General features: G+C 47.1%; 2 protein-coding genes across 2 annotated transcripts; one reads left to right on the top strand and one right to left on the bottom strand.

Moving 5' to 3' along the window:
* The first annotated feature begins 227 nt into the window (after positions 1–227).
* LOC122377604 (tetratricopeptide repeat protein 30A-like) lies at positions 228–4,945 on the top strand. Its single transcript, XM_043357826.1, has 2 exons — positions 228–288; positions 2,490–4,945. Exon 2 carries the CDS (start codon positions 2,517–2,519, stop codon positions 4,464–4,466), a length of 1,950 nt encoding a protein of 649 aa, XP_043213761.1. The 5' UTR covers positions 228–288; positions 2,490–2,516; the 3' UTR covers positions 4,467–4,945.
* A 1,305-nt stretch (positions 4,946–6,250) lies between these two features.
* Positions 6,251–7,759, bottom strand: LOC122377606 (probable calcium-binding protein CML15). The gene is made up of 2 exons (XM_043357827.1): positions 7,186–7,759; positions 6,251–6,885 (listed from the first exon to the last, which is right to left on the bottom strand). The coding sequence occupies exons 1-2, from the start codon at positions 7,213–7,215 to the stop codon at positions 6,412–6,414; spliced, it is 504 nt and encodes a 167-aa protein (XP_043213762.1). The 5' UTR covers positions 7,216–7,759; the 3' UTR covers positions 6,251–6,411.
* Between the last annotated feature and the right edge of the window lie 6,254 nt (positions 7,760–14,013).

The following is a 14,013-nucleotide window of genomic DNA, read 5'->3' as shown; positions in this document are numbered from 1 at the left end:
TTAACACAATGAAAAATGGTTGAATCAAAAGTTGGAAGAAGGGAAAGATACCTTTTGTTTTATATTAATGGAAAAATAATAAAAATGTTTGGATGAATAATGCTTATTTATTTCTGAAGTCGAAATTTCGTAGGGAAAAGTTCCGACTAGGGAATTTATCTAATATGGCAGCTAATCGTCAAGAGAGCGTTTGCTACGCGCTTGCGACATGATAAATGAGCATTCCTGTGTCGAAAAATTACAAAGCCTGCGAAAGTTGGTGGGAGGTTGAGGTGTTTCAGTTTTGAGGTGGGTGATTGGTGAAGGTATAATTTGCATGTATTCTAATTTACTATTTTAATTTTTAAGTTAGTGTTCGTATATGCTAACTAGTAACCATTGCTGGTGAATGTTACAATAAGATGTTTCACGGTTCACCTAGTCTGAGTCGCTACTCGCAGTTGCCATGGATAACTAACAGTACCTAATCCATGCAGTTGCTAAGGTGCTCACTCAGGATGCTTTGATTTTATTTCAATTTGGTATGGCTGAATGGATGATCCATGAGTCACTCACTCTCTGAGTGACCAACACAAGGTTTGTCATTTTATGTATGCTGAGGTTCTACACAGCTATGCATACCTAAGGGCCCAGGCAGTTTGGCGTAACTTTGATAACATGCTGCTGGTTTTTCTGTTCATCTTGATCTGATTAGTTTGTCAGCATTTCCTTCCTGTCATTGGTGATCCTGATCCTTTCATCATACTTGACTTACACTAAATGGGAGCCAGAAATTGAAATGCTCGCAGGCTGGCAGCAAGCTCAGAAAAATAGAACTAATAGAAGCAATAGTGCCCCAGTGTTTTTCTTTGTCACAGAAACTCTTACTGTGATGCTGAAAAGCAATTTATATAAACTAAGTCCTAATTATCAAATGCAGTCAAATGGATAAAGTCAAAGTGCCCATTGCCTTTCAATGATAATGAAGTTGCTGTGATTGAATACTGCTTCTTGTGACCTACCTTAATATTCCTGGCAGAATGATTTGTAATAATCATTGTCATTAAGTGGGACTTAAGGTCATTTTATAAAGTTTTACTCATGTTGATAAATTAATGTCATAGTCATTATTAGCAGTCAGTCTCAGTCAGTCTCAGTCTGATACCCTAGTTGGAAATAGCTTGATTTAGCCTCTGAATTGACAATGATGGTCACTGCTTCCTGTACTAAACTGTTTTCTAGGTTTTTTTACATAATATGCTGTGTTTTTTATTTAATTTTGAGCCCAGAGTGCAAAAATGGTTTTCACTGAATGGTGATATAACGGTGCTAGCTTTGGTTGGTGGTAGGGTAGCATGGACAGGTGCAGTCATTGTCATTGTGTTGGATCATGCACTGCACTGTCAAAATAGATACCCAAGACAGATGCTCAGCTCTCAGCTACACAGTGGACAAGACTGACTGTGGCTGTATGCAAAATCCACATCATATGATGTGGATTTTGTTGGTATGTGAATTGGTATCTTTTATCCTGTCTCAGTCTCCTAATTTTTATATTGTCAAATCAGATACCTGGAACTTCCAATGCTATGTTTGAGGTCAGAGGAAGCACAATAACCTCCAGATGACTTCAGCTGTCTTCATCAACTGATCCATTCAAAGGCTACAAAAAGTTGCTGGCACAAACTCAACTCTCATCATAAAACCAGATTGCCTAAGCATTTCGAAAATCAGTGCCTAATGATTTCCCAAGGCAACAACCATTCCACACTGAAATACCAGTATAACGCCTTGTGGGGCGACTAACGGAGCGAGCGAGAGGGTGGGCCTTGCACGTGCGAAATTGCGAGGGGGTACCTCCAACTGACTTGTGCACGGCACCCTACTAACTGGTCTCTAGCGATGTGCCAAATTTGGGCACAATCGGCCCAGCCGTTCTCGAGATCTGGAAGCGGCACCCTGCACGTGCGCACGTGCTAAATGGGTCCCAACTGACTTGTGCACGGCACCCTACTAACCGGTCCCTAACCGTGTACCAAATTTGAGCGCAATCGGTCCAGCCGTTCTCGAGATCTGGAAACGACCCCTGCACGTGCGCACGTGCAGCAGCACCCCAACTCTGGCACATGTATATGCAGTGCCTAGTGGGTGCCTACCTACATGCCAACTTTCAGCGCAATCGGCCAAGTAGTTACCGAGATATTGCAACAATTACAAAAGTGACACCTCTTCGTTTTGCACGTGGCACGTGCATAAGGGGTCACCCACATGCATCGGGAATAGTCCAATACTTGGTAGAAGGAATGAAGCTACCCTACAAAAATTACCGCGTGTAAATCGGTCAAGTGGTTGCTGAGATATAAGCCTCGCAAAAGCGTGACCACGGCCGGCCGGCCGCTCATACTCAGAAATTTCCGTTAATCTAAGGAAAGACTACGCTCGCTTCGCTCGCTCCGTAATCATCCTTCAATCCTTATGTGCTAAGCCACTGTATTCCTTTGTATCGACAGGTATCACTTTGGAAGCAAATCTCAAACATGAATTTCATGAACATTCGCGATGGTCAGTACACAATGACCATATACCAGAAGATCCGGGACGGTCAGTACAAGGAGTCCGTTCAGATGTTGACTGCCATTCTGGACACGTACCCGACGTCTCGCGCGGCGCTGTCGCTGCTCGGCTACTGCCACTTCTACCAGCAGGAGTTTGACGCGGCGGCCGAGTACTACGGCCGGCTGGTGCAGCTGTTCCCAGAGTACGAGGACTACCGGCTGTACTACTCGCAGGCGCTCTACCAGGCGTGCCGCTATGAGGAGGCCATGAAGGAGACCAGTCAGATCGACAACCCCGAGTACGCGGCGCGGGTGACCAAGCTGCAGGCGGCCATCAAGTACGGCCAGGAGGACCTGGCCGGTGCCAAGAGCATGGTGGAGCAGTGTCCGTCGGACGACCCGGACACCACCATCAACCACGCCTGCCTGCTCTTCAAGGACGAGCGCTACGACGAGGCGTGCAGCAAGTTCACGCACGCCCAGCAGGTGGTGGGCTACATGCCGCACCTGTCCTACAACATCGCCCTCTGCCACTACAAGCTGAAGCACTACGCGCCGGCGCTGAAGGCGATCGCGGACATCATCCAGCAGGGGATCCAGCAGTACCCCGAGCTGAGTGTCGGGATGACCACAGAGGGTCTGGAGGTGCGCAGCGTCGGCAACACGCTCACCCTGCACGAGACCGCGCTGGTGGAGGCCTTCAACCTCAAGGCGGCCGTCGAGTACCAGCTGAAAAACTTTGATTCGGCGCGGGAGGCACTCACAGACATGCCTCCCAGACTCGAAGAAGAGCTGGACGCCGTCACGCTCCACAACCAGGCCATCATGAACATGGATGAGAAGGCGTCGGACGGCTTCCAGAAGCTGCAGTACCTGCTCATGCAGAACCCATTCCCTCCGGAGACGTTCGGCAACCTGCTGCTGCTCTACTGCAAGTACGAGTACTACGACCTGGCCGCAGACGTTTTGGCGGAGAACGCTGACCTCACCTACCGCTACCTGACGCCGTACCTGTACGACTTCCTGGACGCCGTCATCACCGAGCAGACCTCCATCGAGGAGGCGTACAGAAAGTTCGACGAGATCAGCACCAAGCACACGGAACAGCTGCGGAAGCTGACCAAACAGGTGCAGGACGCGCGGGCCAAACAGGACGAAGCGTCCATCAAGCGCGCGCTTAACGAGTATGAAGAGTCGCTCGAGCGCTACATCCCAGTACTGATGGCGCAGGCCAAGATCTACTGGGACCTGGAGAACTACCCCCAGGTGGAGAAGATTTTCCGCAAGTCGGTCGAGTTCTGCTCAGACTCGGACGTCTGGAAACTGAACGTGGCGCACGTCCTCTTCATGCAGGAGAACAAGTTCAAAGAGGCGACCGGCTTCTACGAGCCGATCGTGAAGAAGCACTACGACAACATCCTGGACGTGTCGGCGATCGTGCTGGCCAACCTGTGCGTCTCCTACATCATGACCTCGCAGAACGAGGAAGCCGAGGAACTGATGCGGAAAATTGAGAAAGAGGAGGAATCTCTAGCATTTGAAGATCCCGAGAAGAAGATATTCCACCTGTGTATTGTGAATCTGGTCATTGGCACGCTGTACTGTGGCAAAGGTAACTACGAGTTCGGTATCTCTCGCGTGATCAAGTCGCTGGAACCGTACCAGAAGAAGCTGGGCACGGACACCTGGTACTACGCCAAGCGCTGCTTCCTCAGTTTGTTCGAGATGCTCGCCAAGAACATGATCACGGTGAACGACAAGACGCTGGACGAGTGCATCCAGTTCCTGGAGAACTGCGAGGCCTTCGGCAAGAATATCAAGACGACGATCGAGGCGCCTCTGGCGGAGACGAACCTGCACCCGGGAAAGAACACCGTCACCTACGAGTCGCGGCTGCTGCGCGCGCTCTTCATGGAGTACATGATGAACTGAGACGCTGAACTGGAGAGATGGGCGAGTGATGGATCTGATTCGTGTTTGTTTCGCGGTCGCACATTTATTTTTGTTTGTGATTCGTCCCACTGTGAAACAACCTCTCCCCCTATACTTTATGTGTGGTACTGAGCTTCTTCCATTTTGTTCATTGTCCGATTCACTGTCATTCACTTTACTTGTTTATAATCTAGTCAGGCAGAATTATGTCGGTGGCCCATCGCTGTGGAGATGGTGGATCGTGGTCCAATGATACGCACATTCCGTCCAGAGACGCTGTGCCGCGTTGAGAAGCTGAGTCTCAACTCTCACTCCTTGTCACTTCATTCGTTGATCTCGATACGATCTCAATGTCAATTTGCACGTATCTACAGCGCGCACAAAGCTGCCATCGATATGCTAGTCTTCAATGTTGTTAATCGCCTCGTTTGTTTAAAATATCGAAAAATAAAATGCACAAACACTGGCATAACTATGAACACCGTCTATTTGTTCATGGTGAAAGTAACAGCTTTGGAGGCAGTGGTTAGAATAACACGACGAAGTTGCTTTACGACGAAGCTGTGTAGTGCTGCTGCGCTAGGTCATTGGTCATCCGTCCTCTATCGTACATATTCACACGCTCATCTAGGTGTTACTGCGAATAGAGCCGACACTGAAGATGTTCATGCGTATGATGAATGTCTTGTAGCACTGCACTTATCTTTTTTCTATTTCTTTTCACAGGTATTCAAGATTTAAAAAGCATATTTCTCTTAAGTTCGTTTATTTTGCCATTTACCGGTAAGTGTTTTAATGAAACTGAATGATTTTCTTTTTCCTTTTGTTAATTGTTTGGCTATTTTGCATTTTTGCTTTAGTTGTCTTTTTAATTTGTTGATATACCGCGACATTTTATTTGGTTTTAAAGTACCTTATTTTTAGATTAAGTTGCCTTTTTGCTGCACTTCGATCACGCTTTCTTTGCCTTCCAGGGAATGCATCATTAGAGAAACGAGAGGCACACAGTTCTTCTGCATATCAAAGGTGAGTCCCTGGGGCTTACATCTTTCGCACTATTTTGTTTTTGCTCGTGATCTGACCATATATTGCTTTGTTTAGTAGAGCAAATGATCAGTGATAATGCTTTGGTGTTACGTTCCTCGGGCGGCGCTCGCTTTTTGTTAACCCACGAGCCGCTGGGGGGGGGGGGGGGCATAAAGTTGCCCCCCTTTACGTTTTGTGAAATATCTCCGAAACCTGATGAGCTACGAACGTGAAACTTGGCATAGCTTCAAATGAATACCTAGGCAATGTTTAAGGAAAGGTTGGTGGTTGTAGCAACTAAGATGACGTCACAGTGACGTCATAAAGTTTTGTCGTTTTCCGATATGGACCGTTTCTGATGACGCTGAGCATGAAACTCAACTATAAATGAACTAGACAGCACCTGCTGTCATCCTAAAACATCTAACTACACTTCCATCTAGTTTCTGACCAATAATCGACCCTTTATATTCGGTCCCATGTATCTGATGTATCGTGAGGAATATGAGAGTCGCAAATCTATAATTTCACTTATGACGTCACTGTGACGTCATTTCAAATGGGATCGACACCAAATTTGGACACAACCTCGGCTAGGTATTCAGGAAGATGTGTGCAAAGTTTCGCTTCTCTATCTCTTCGCGTTGCGCCGATATCGTCGCAGAAGTAAAGGGGGGGGCAACTATATGCCCCCCCCCCCCCAGCGGCCGGCGGGTGGCGCGGAGGCCCAGCGGCCGCCGGGTTAAAATGCCGAAGTACCGTTAAATTCTTTCATTTATTTGTACTCACCACTGCTGGTCACGCTAAGATACATTTTCATAACACGTTACAAACGACAGATTCATGGACGCACAGTTTCTCTGCCCGCTGACCCCCTGGGCCCTGCCCGAACTCCGCTCCTCCGTGACGGGCCGAGGGCTCACGCTCCGCCGCGTCGCAGCGCCTCGGTGGCGTCCACGAACTCTGCCAGGTCGAAGGTGCCGTCTCCGTCGTGGTCGGCGTGCTGGATGGCGTAGCGCACGTGCTCGGCGTCGGCTAGGTTGAGCGCCTCCGCCACCTGGTCGGCCTGGGCCTCTGTCAGGTGACCGTCCCCGTCCGCGTCGGCCGACTGGAAACTGAGCGGCACCAGCTCCGGCGGCGCCGGGTGGCTGGCGGCGCTCACAAAGTCCGTCTCCGAGACGGCGCCGTCGCCGTCCCGGTCGAGCGCGTCGAACTCGATGCGGAACTGGTCGTCGGTGAAGTTGGGCTGGCTGGGCCGCCAGAGCGGCAGGAACTCTGCCAGGGTGATGCGGCCGTCCCCGTTCGAGTCCAGCTGGCCCAGCATGGCCTGGAAGACGCCGCGCAGCGACGTTTCGTCGACGGGCAGCGGCTGCGCCACGCACAGTGTCCCCACCTGTGGGACGGACGCAGAGTTAGATGGACGGGACGAGTCTGAGGGCTGTGTAGCTATCACAGGAACACTGCATCCTTTTGTAAGATTTTATTAACGTGGAAAGTGAACGGAACGGTTAGCGCTTCAACGTGGGGTTGATTAGGTATATTAGTAGGATGCTTTGAGTTTTCTAAACTGCACACAGTCTTCCTGCCCAAACCAGTAACCACATCAATCGAATTCCCTATAAGTGGTAGGTAGCATATAGAGCCATGTCTACTAAACAAAAACAATGCACATGGTAGAACCGTTTTCACTCACCAGGACAACGGTGGCGATGAACTTCAGCATGTTGGCGGTGTGGGGGCTCGGTGACCGGCTGCTGCTCTCAGGGCGCACAGCAGAGGCTGGCTGATGAATACGGAACGAGCGACGGAACCGACTTTTATACGGCTGCTGTGCTGATGATCCGGCAGGGGCGACTCCAGGCACTAGTCTGGGGAGGGCTGGCTGACCTTGCGACCTATCTTCTCTGATATTAGCCTGTGAGAGAAAAGGCGTATTTCTGCTCGAATCAGCGAGTGCTGTTCAAAGATAGGTTTTCCCACCATCAGCGCTTCCTTGTGCCGCCACTGCTGCAGCTGAGCCGGTCCAGAGGTGATGACGTCACAGGATGGTGAGTGTTGTGGCCGTGACGTCACACATTCAGCACTCGGCAGCCGGCAGGACCCGACACGAATCTGCCGTGGCGGGCCGCGACTGGAGAGGGGGGGGGGGGCGCCGACACCACCGATGTGGTGCCACTCATTAGCCACTTTCGGGACAACTGTCACTGGTTCACTGTGACTTCCATTTTTAGAAGCAAACGTCCCGAAAGACAAGTGTATCATGAATTGAGAGTGGGTCACCACGCAAAGTGGTGATCCGATCGTAACATCGAAATGGGGAGTCTGCTACTCTACTTCCCTTCCCTTGTCTAACTCGGGTCCTGGGTCGTAAGTGGAAAGCAGCTCTCGAATAATCTTCGGAACACAGAGAGCAATAAATTAACTCTGTATGTTATCGCTGAGGTTAGGTTACCACATGAAGATCCAAGGAATCATCAAATTTTACATTTTCCTGGGTTTTACGGTTTTGACAAATTGGCGTACCTACGATAGCTCTTTTTTGCTCTCTACTTGGACCTCAGATATGGCCTGAGATCAAATGTTGGGCTTCCAGGGGCAGAAGGGTAAAAGGGACGTTCTGGCTTACATTGTTCTGGCATACATTCTGGCTTAAATTGGCTTACATACCTACGATAGCTCTTTTTTGCTTGCTACTTTGACCTCAGATATGGCCTGAGATCAAATGTTGGGCTTCCAGGGGCAGAAGGGTAAAAGGGACGTTTTAACCCGCGCACCGACGGGGGTCTGCGCCAACTTAGTACCGACGGGGGGGCGGATGACCGCCCCCCCCCCCTGAGATCTCGAGAACGAAGCAAGATAGCGACAAGCGGTAAACGGCATCGGATACGCACGGTCAAGATCTACAATTTTTACTAAGGTCATTTTCAGGTCAGGTCAAAGATGGGGCATTCCAGGACGATTCAACAGGTGCATAACACCCGACCCCCTCAGATTTGCTTCTAAATTGCTGTACAGGGTTATTCTGTGCCCAGAAGCCGAATCTGAAATTGTCAGACCCGTAGAAGCAACAGTTTTTGAGTTATAGCATTGGGAAATTTTGGAAAGTTAAAAAACATCATTGTATTTTAGTAGCTATATCTCTTCGAAAACTTTTATTAAACTATAAAAATTATACATATTTGAACTCGCCATATCACAAGCTTTCTGATGGTATGCAAAAAATTTCAAAATTTTGAATTTTTAATTTTCCGAAAATTGTTCAAAAATTTATTTCAAATTTTTCAAAGTGTGGCCAGTTAAATAAAATTTATTTTTTTAGCTTTTATTAATGCTTAGGGTATTGGGAAACTATATTGTGAAAATTGGAGATAGGTATTTTTTATAAATATTTTATTTTATTTTTTTTACTTTCTCCATGTAAATATACCATTTTGCTTTGATATGGTGCCGACGGTGCTATCTCGGGAACGGATGATCGTAGCGCGCCGGACGAGGCGGCAATGGAAAGATCTCAACGAGATGGATCTAGACATTGTCCGAATGTTGTTCTTAAAGGTCACGGGTCAGGTCAAGGTCAGGTCAAAGACCAAAATTCCAGGTTCTCATTCCCCGGCTGCTCCTGAGGCACTTTCATAATGAAGAAGCGATGTGAAAATCGCACAGCATGCGTCCAACATATTTATAAAGGCGGTGAATCAGTAAATATGCAATCTCAAGGTGAGGTCAAGGTCAAAATCAGGTCACGAAAGGTCATGATGAATAAACAGGGATTAGGGACATGCGACACATGTTTTATGGGTTATTTTCCGATTCCAATTCAATGGTGATGGGCATTTGACCATTCGGGACCAAATCAGGTCAGATTAGGCCAATGCCAAGGTCAATGTGTAAAGTTGCTGTTTCTATGTCGGCATTAAAATACCTACCTAATAAAATTGTATGATATATGGCTATACTAGAGTAATGAGTGAAATGAAATGAATAATTTTTACATTTGTCTCCGTTTCCAAATTTCCATTTGGCCCATCCCGAAACCTATCGCTATATCATCTGCGTCTGTGACAGACCAGTCACTGCGAGCTCAGCTCGCTCGAATGAGCCTTAGCGCGGTGACAGACGACGCGCCGGTCCATGCGGTCAAAACAGCACAATAAAATCATCGGGTGCCATAAACGCATAGGGTGACGTTGGTCGCTGGTCACAGCTGCGCGGGCCAGTTGCGGGATGGGGACTCCAGTCTTCCGAAAGTCACCGCATGCGACAGTGCGTGTGAACCGTTCGTGCTTGGAAATGTCACCACGTGCAGCAAGACGAGGAGTGGGAGAGGAATCCTCCACGACGAGGAGTGTGTGACCATGGACCATATGTATAAACAGTGGGTTAGCACCGACCGATGTGAGCTTTTTGATGTGCGGAAGGACTGGGATGATTTCATTCACGATCTATCTGTATCAGTGGTGAAGCTCACCAACCATCACTATGTAGCAATCCGACAGAGTAGGGCATTTAAGGAGTGTAAAGAAAGTGTTGTGGAGGGAGAGGCCGTTGTCGTTGGGGACTTCAGTGAGAACTATACGTTCGTCATACAGGATGAGGTGCAGAGTCATCACTGGGACGCGCCACAGTGCACCGTTCACCCGTTCGTGGTGTACTGGAGGGAGAATGGAGAGGGACAGCACCAGAGCTTCTGCATTATCTCAGATAATCTAAAGCACAACACGACCGCTGTCCATGCTTTCCAAAAGGCTCTGATTCCACGACTGAAGGAAAAAATTCGGTCTTTGACTAAAATCAGATACTTTTCAGACGGGTCAGCAGCACAGTACAAAAACCGCTTCAACTTTTCAAATACCTGCGCTCACAAAAGTGACTTTGGGATAGACTGCGATTGGCACTTTTTTGCCACCTCGCACGGGAAGCGTATTCGCCAATTGTATTACACGAATCGGCCGACCAATAGCGTGCCTCCTGAGTGACGTCAGCGTGGCGTCATACTTTCGGTCCTCGCCCTTGGTGGCGTCTATTGAAGCTAGGTTTTAAATTAGTGACATTTAAGCTATTTGGAACATGTTGACGCCGTGGCGAAGTAGTTAGAGTATCGGACTGGTGATTCAGAGGTAGGTGGTTCGAATCCACTCGGCGACTTCGATTTTCGTGTCATCTGTCATTGTGCGTTTTTTATACATTTGCAACGGCGTGCACCTAAGAAATCAGACGTAGGCATTCTTCTAATGAATATGTTGCATAAGATAGATATTTGCAGTCCAACCGATTGGTTCGGTTTCGGTATTTTCCAATGGTCTTTGTTTGTATTTGGTTTGGTAGCGGTGTTCTGATTTTCTGTGATTGACATCACTAATACATAGTGCATACTGCATACTATGCGAACGTAGCCAATGGAAAGACAAATGGTGCTGGGCGATGGCCATTCATTGATCAATATTTCTCGCTGCTAATGGGTGATAGCACGCAGCATTGACAGGGGCGGCGCTGACCTTTTGAAAGTAGGTGGGCACCTGGCAAGGTAAAGTACCTAAAAGTAGCGAAAACTAAGATGAAAAGTAAAAATCGCACGCTGGTAAGCATAGCTTTTCGTGTAAGAATCACCATGCACAAAAAAGTTCGGCATAGCTGTTAGCGTAATCACGGGACGAGATTATCAGTTTCCAGCCGTCAGAGCGTCATCTATAGGAGCTATGCCCTAACTATAACTCTTACATTTCAGCCGCCAGGGGGATACCTAAGTCCCCTTACTTTGAATCTAGTTAAAGTCAAAAGATTTATATTAGAGCTTTATGAAGATAACTTGGGACTGGTTGTTTAGTTGCATGCTCACGGCGGGCTGTTATCAATTTATCTCTATACATGTCTTATCTGATCGATGAAATAATACAGGAATCCGTTGTCATTCGAGTGAATTTCATAATAGCTCTTCCGACTTTGACGAATATCGACAGTGCCGTAACAAAATTGGTAGTTCAGGTATAGACTGCAACTGCAGTTCTTTTGCAACTTATTCCTTAATCAGATTAATACTTGTCAGAGATTTATTGGGCGTACGATATTGGCGTGCGAACGTAGGGGCCAAAAATGCGCGTCTACGACCGACTTCTTTTTAAGAGAAAAGAACCGCTAAAGCAAGAATCCATCCACCGACCTCTCGTCCACCACACCGAGACTCTAACCACTCGGCTACTGCGACACATACAAGTTTGATAGCCATATACAATTTCAAAAAAGTCTCAACTCAAATCTAGCCTCAATGCATGCATTGTCGCGGCGGATGGCTATGACGTCGCACTAGAGATGTCGCTAGTTGATGGGCCGATTCGTGTAATACAATTGGCGAATACGCGCACGGGAAAGGCGCATGTGACGGCGTGGGAGGCACCGTGAAGAGAGCGACCGCTCTCGAGAGTCTACGCAGGCCCACAAGGGAGGAAATCACAAACGCGACCGAAATGTTTGAGTTTTTAAGTGACAAATTAGAGACTACAGTGAACTTTATATTCGTGTCGAGGGTCGAAGTCGAAAAAGCTGCAGAACACCTCAAGGAGCGTTTCAGCAAAGCGGTGGCAGTGAAAGGCACGCAGAGTCTGCACTGCTTTATTCCGGCCAACCACGAGACACTGCGAGTCTCAAAGTTGTCAGGGGGACCAGGCCGGCTGGTGAAAGTGCACCGCAGTATGGCACCGAAAAGACGAAAGTGAGCCCGCGTAGACTTGCTAGCACCCCTGCCGTGTGTCTGTATGGTGGCTGTCTGTGCACTGTATTGTTGGTGATATGTGTGCCCAATACATTTCAACGAGCTGGTCACCAAAATGTGTGTTGTATTTCCTTCGTTGAACAAGGGATTGGTTGACCTGACCGTGACCTGACCTGAACTGACCTGATTTTGTCCCGAGTCGTCAAATGCCCATCACCATTGACTTTGAATTGGAAAATAACCCATAAAACATGTGTCGCATGCACATAATCCCTTTTTATTCATCATGACCTTTCGTGACCTGACCTTGACCTGACCCGTGACCTTTAAGAACAAAATTCGGACAATGTCTAGATCCATCTTGTTGAGATCTTTCCATTGCCGCCTCGTCCGGCGCGCTACGATCATCCGTTCTCGAGATAGCACCGTCGGCACCATATCAAAGCAAAATGGTATATTTACATGGAGAAAGTAAAAAAATAAAATAAAATATTCATAAAAAATACCTATCTCCAATTTTCACAATATAATTTCCCAATACCCTAAGCATTAATAAAAGCTAAAAAAATAAATTTTATTTAACTGGCCACACTTTGAAAAATGTGAAAGAAATTTTTGAACAATTTTTTGAAAATTCAAAATTCAAAATTTTGAAAAAATTTGCATACCATCTGAAAGCTTGTGATGTGGCGAGTTCAAATATGTATAATTTTTATAGTTTAAAAAAGTTTTCGATTAGATATACCTACTAAAATACAATGATGTTTTTTAACTTTCCAAAATTTCCCAATGTTATAACTCAAAAACCGTTGCTTCTACAGGTCTAAAAATCTCAGATTCGGCTTCTGGGCACAGAATAACCCTATACAGCAATTTTGAAGAAAATCTGAGGGGGTCGGGTGTTAATTTGCACCCATGAGCTGTTGAATCGTCCTGGAATGCCCCAGATGACGTCACAGGGGTCGAAAAAGTCAAAATGGCGGCGCTAGATATGGAGAGAGTTTTTCTCGAATAACTTTCGAATTAGTCAAGATAGGAACAAACTAAGGGCATCATCGTGATCCTCTCGTCAATCCGCATCGAATGATATATAGGGGAGAGTGGGGTGGGTTGTATCAGTTTTTACTCCGAGACCCATAACCTCGTAACTATCCGTGATAAGCTCATTATTTCCATACTATCTCCTTCCTTGATTCTTCTGCTTTTTTGTGCAAAGTAACTTTTCCGCTACCTCTACCAGTTTTTCTTCTACGGTCTGCCGAATAGAACAATGTTTTTGATACAACTTGCCCCATGGCTTGGGTGAGTTGTATCACATGGTGGGGTAATTTGTATCACTAAGGTATTTCACGTTTCAGGGAGTGTGCTTGCTACTGGTTTTAAACATAACAACAACATTAAATGGGGTTAATACAATGTATATGCTCAAAGGCTTCACTTTTATTAGACCAAACTTAGGTCAATGCAATCCGAACGAAACATCGAAACGAACGAAACATCAACAGACTAGATGCAAAAGTGGCCCGTTAAGAGCAAAGAAGCCAACACATTGTGCCGAAATGGAACGAGTATTGACTAGCTACCTACAAACGCGAGACAGGGCTTAGCTTTCGCGATCAAAAGCAACATACCCATACATACATACATGTTACAACATACCCCACCCGGCTCTGATACAACATGTACCTCGCCGCCATCTTGGAAAAAACATCCTCGTGCTCAAAAACAGCGGACAGCTGGAGAAATCCATTTTCACTAACGCAGCCTTAGAACCTACCCTCACCACCGCTACGGAGATCTTTCAAATTCGTGCAC

This window comes from Amphibalanus amphitrite, unplaced genomic scaffold (genome assembly GCF_019059575.1).
Source record: "Amphibalanus amphitrite isolate SeventyFive unplaced genomic scaffold, NRLGWU_Aamphi_draft 000047F_arrow, whole genome shotgun sequence".
Taxonomy (NCBI): domain Eukaryota; kingdom Metazoa; phylum Arthropoda; class Thecostraca; order Balanomorpha; family Balanidae; genus Amphibalanus; species Amphibalanus amphitrite.
Note: the sequence above shows the minus strand (reverse complement) of the source record. Positions and strands in the feature narration are given on the sequence as shown.

Bases quoted from the DNA above. Each gene is read 5' to 3' on its own strand.
- LOC122377604 (XM_043357826.1), top strand. From the start codon at position 2,517: ATGAATTTCATGAACATTCGCGATGGTCAGTACACAATGACCATATAC.
- LOC122377606 (XM_043357827.1), bottom strand. From the start codon at position 7,215: ATGCTGAAGTTCATCGCCACCGTTGTCCTG. The intron at 6,886-7,185 runs GTGAGTGAAAAC...TCCGTCCCACAG, and splicing joins TCATCGCCACCGTTGTCCTG to GTGGGGACACTGTGCGTGGC.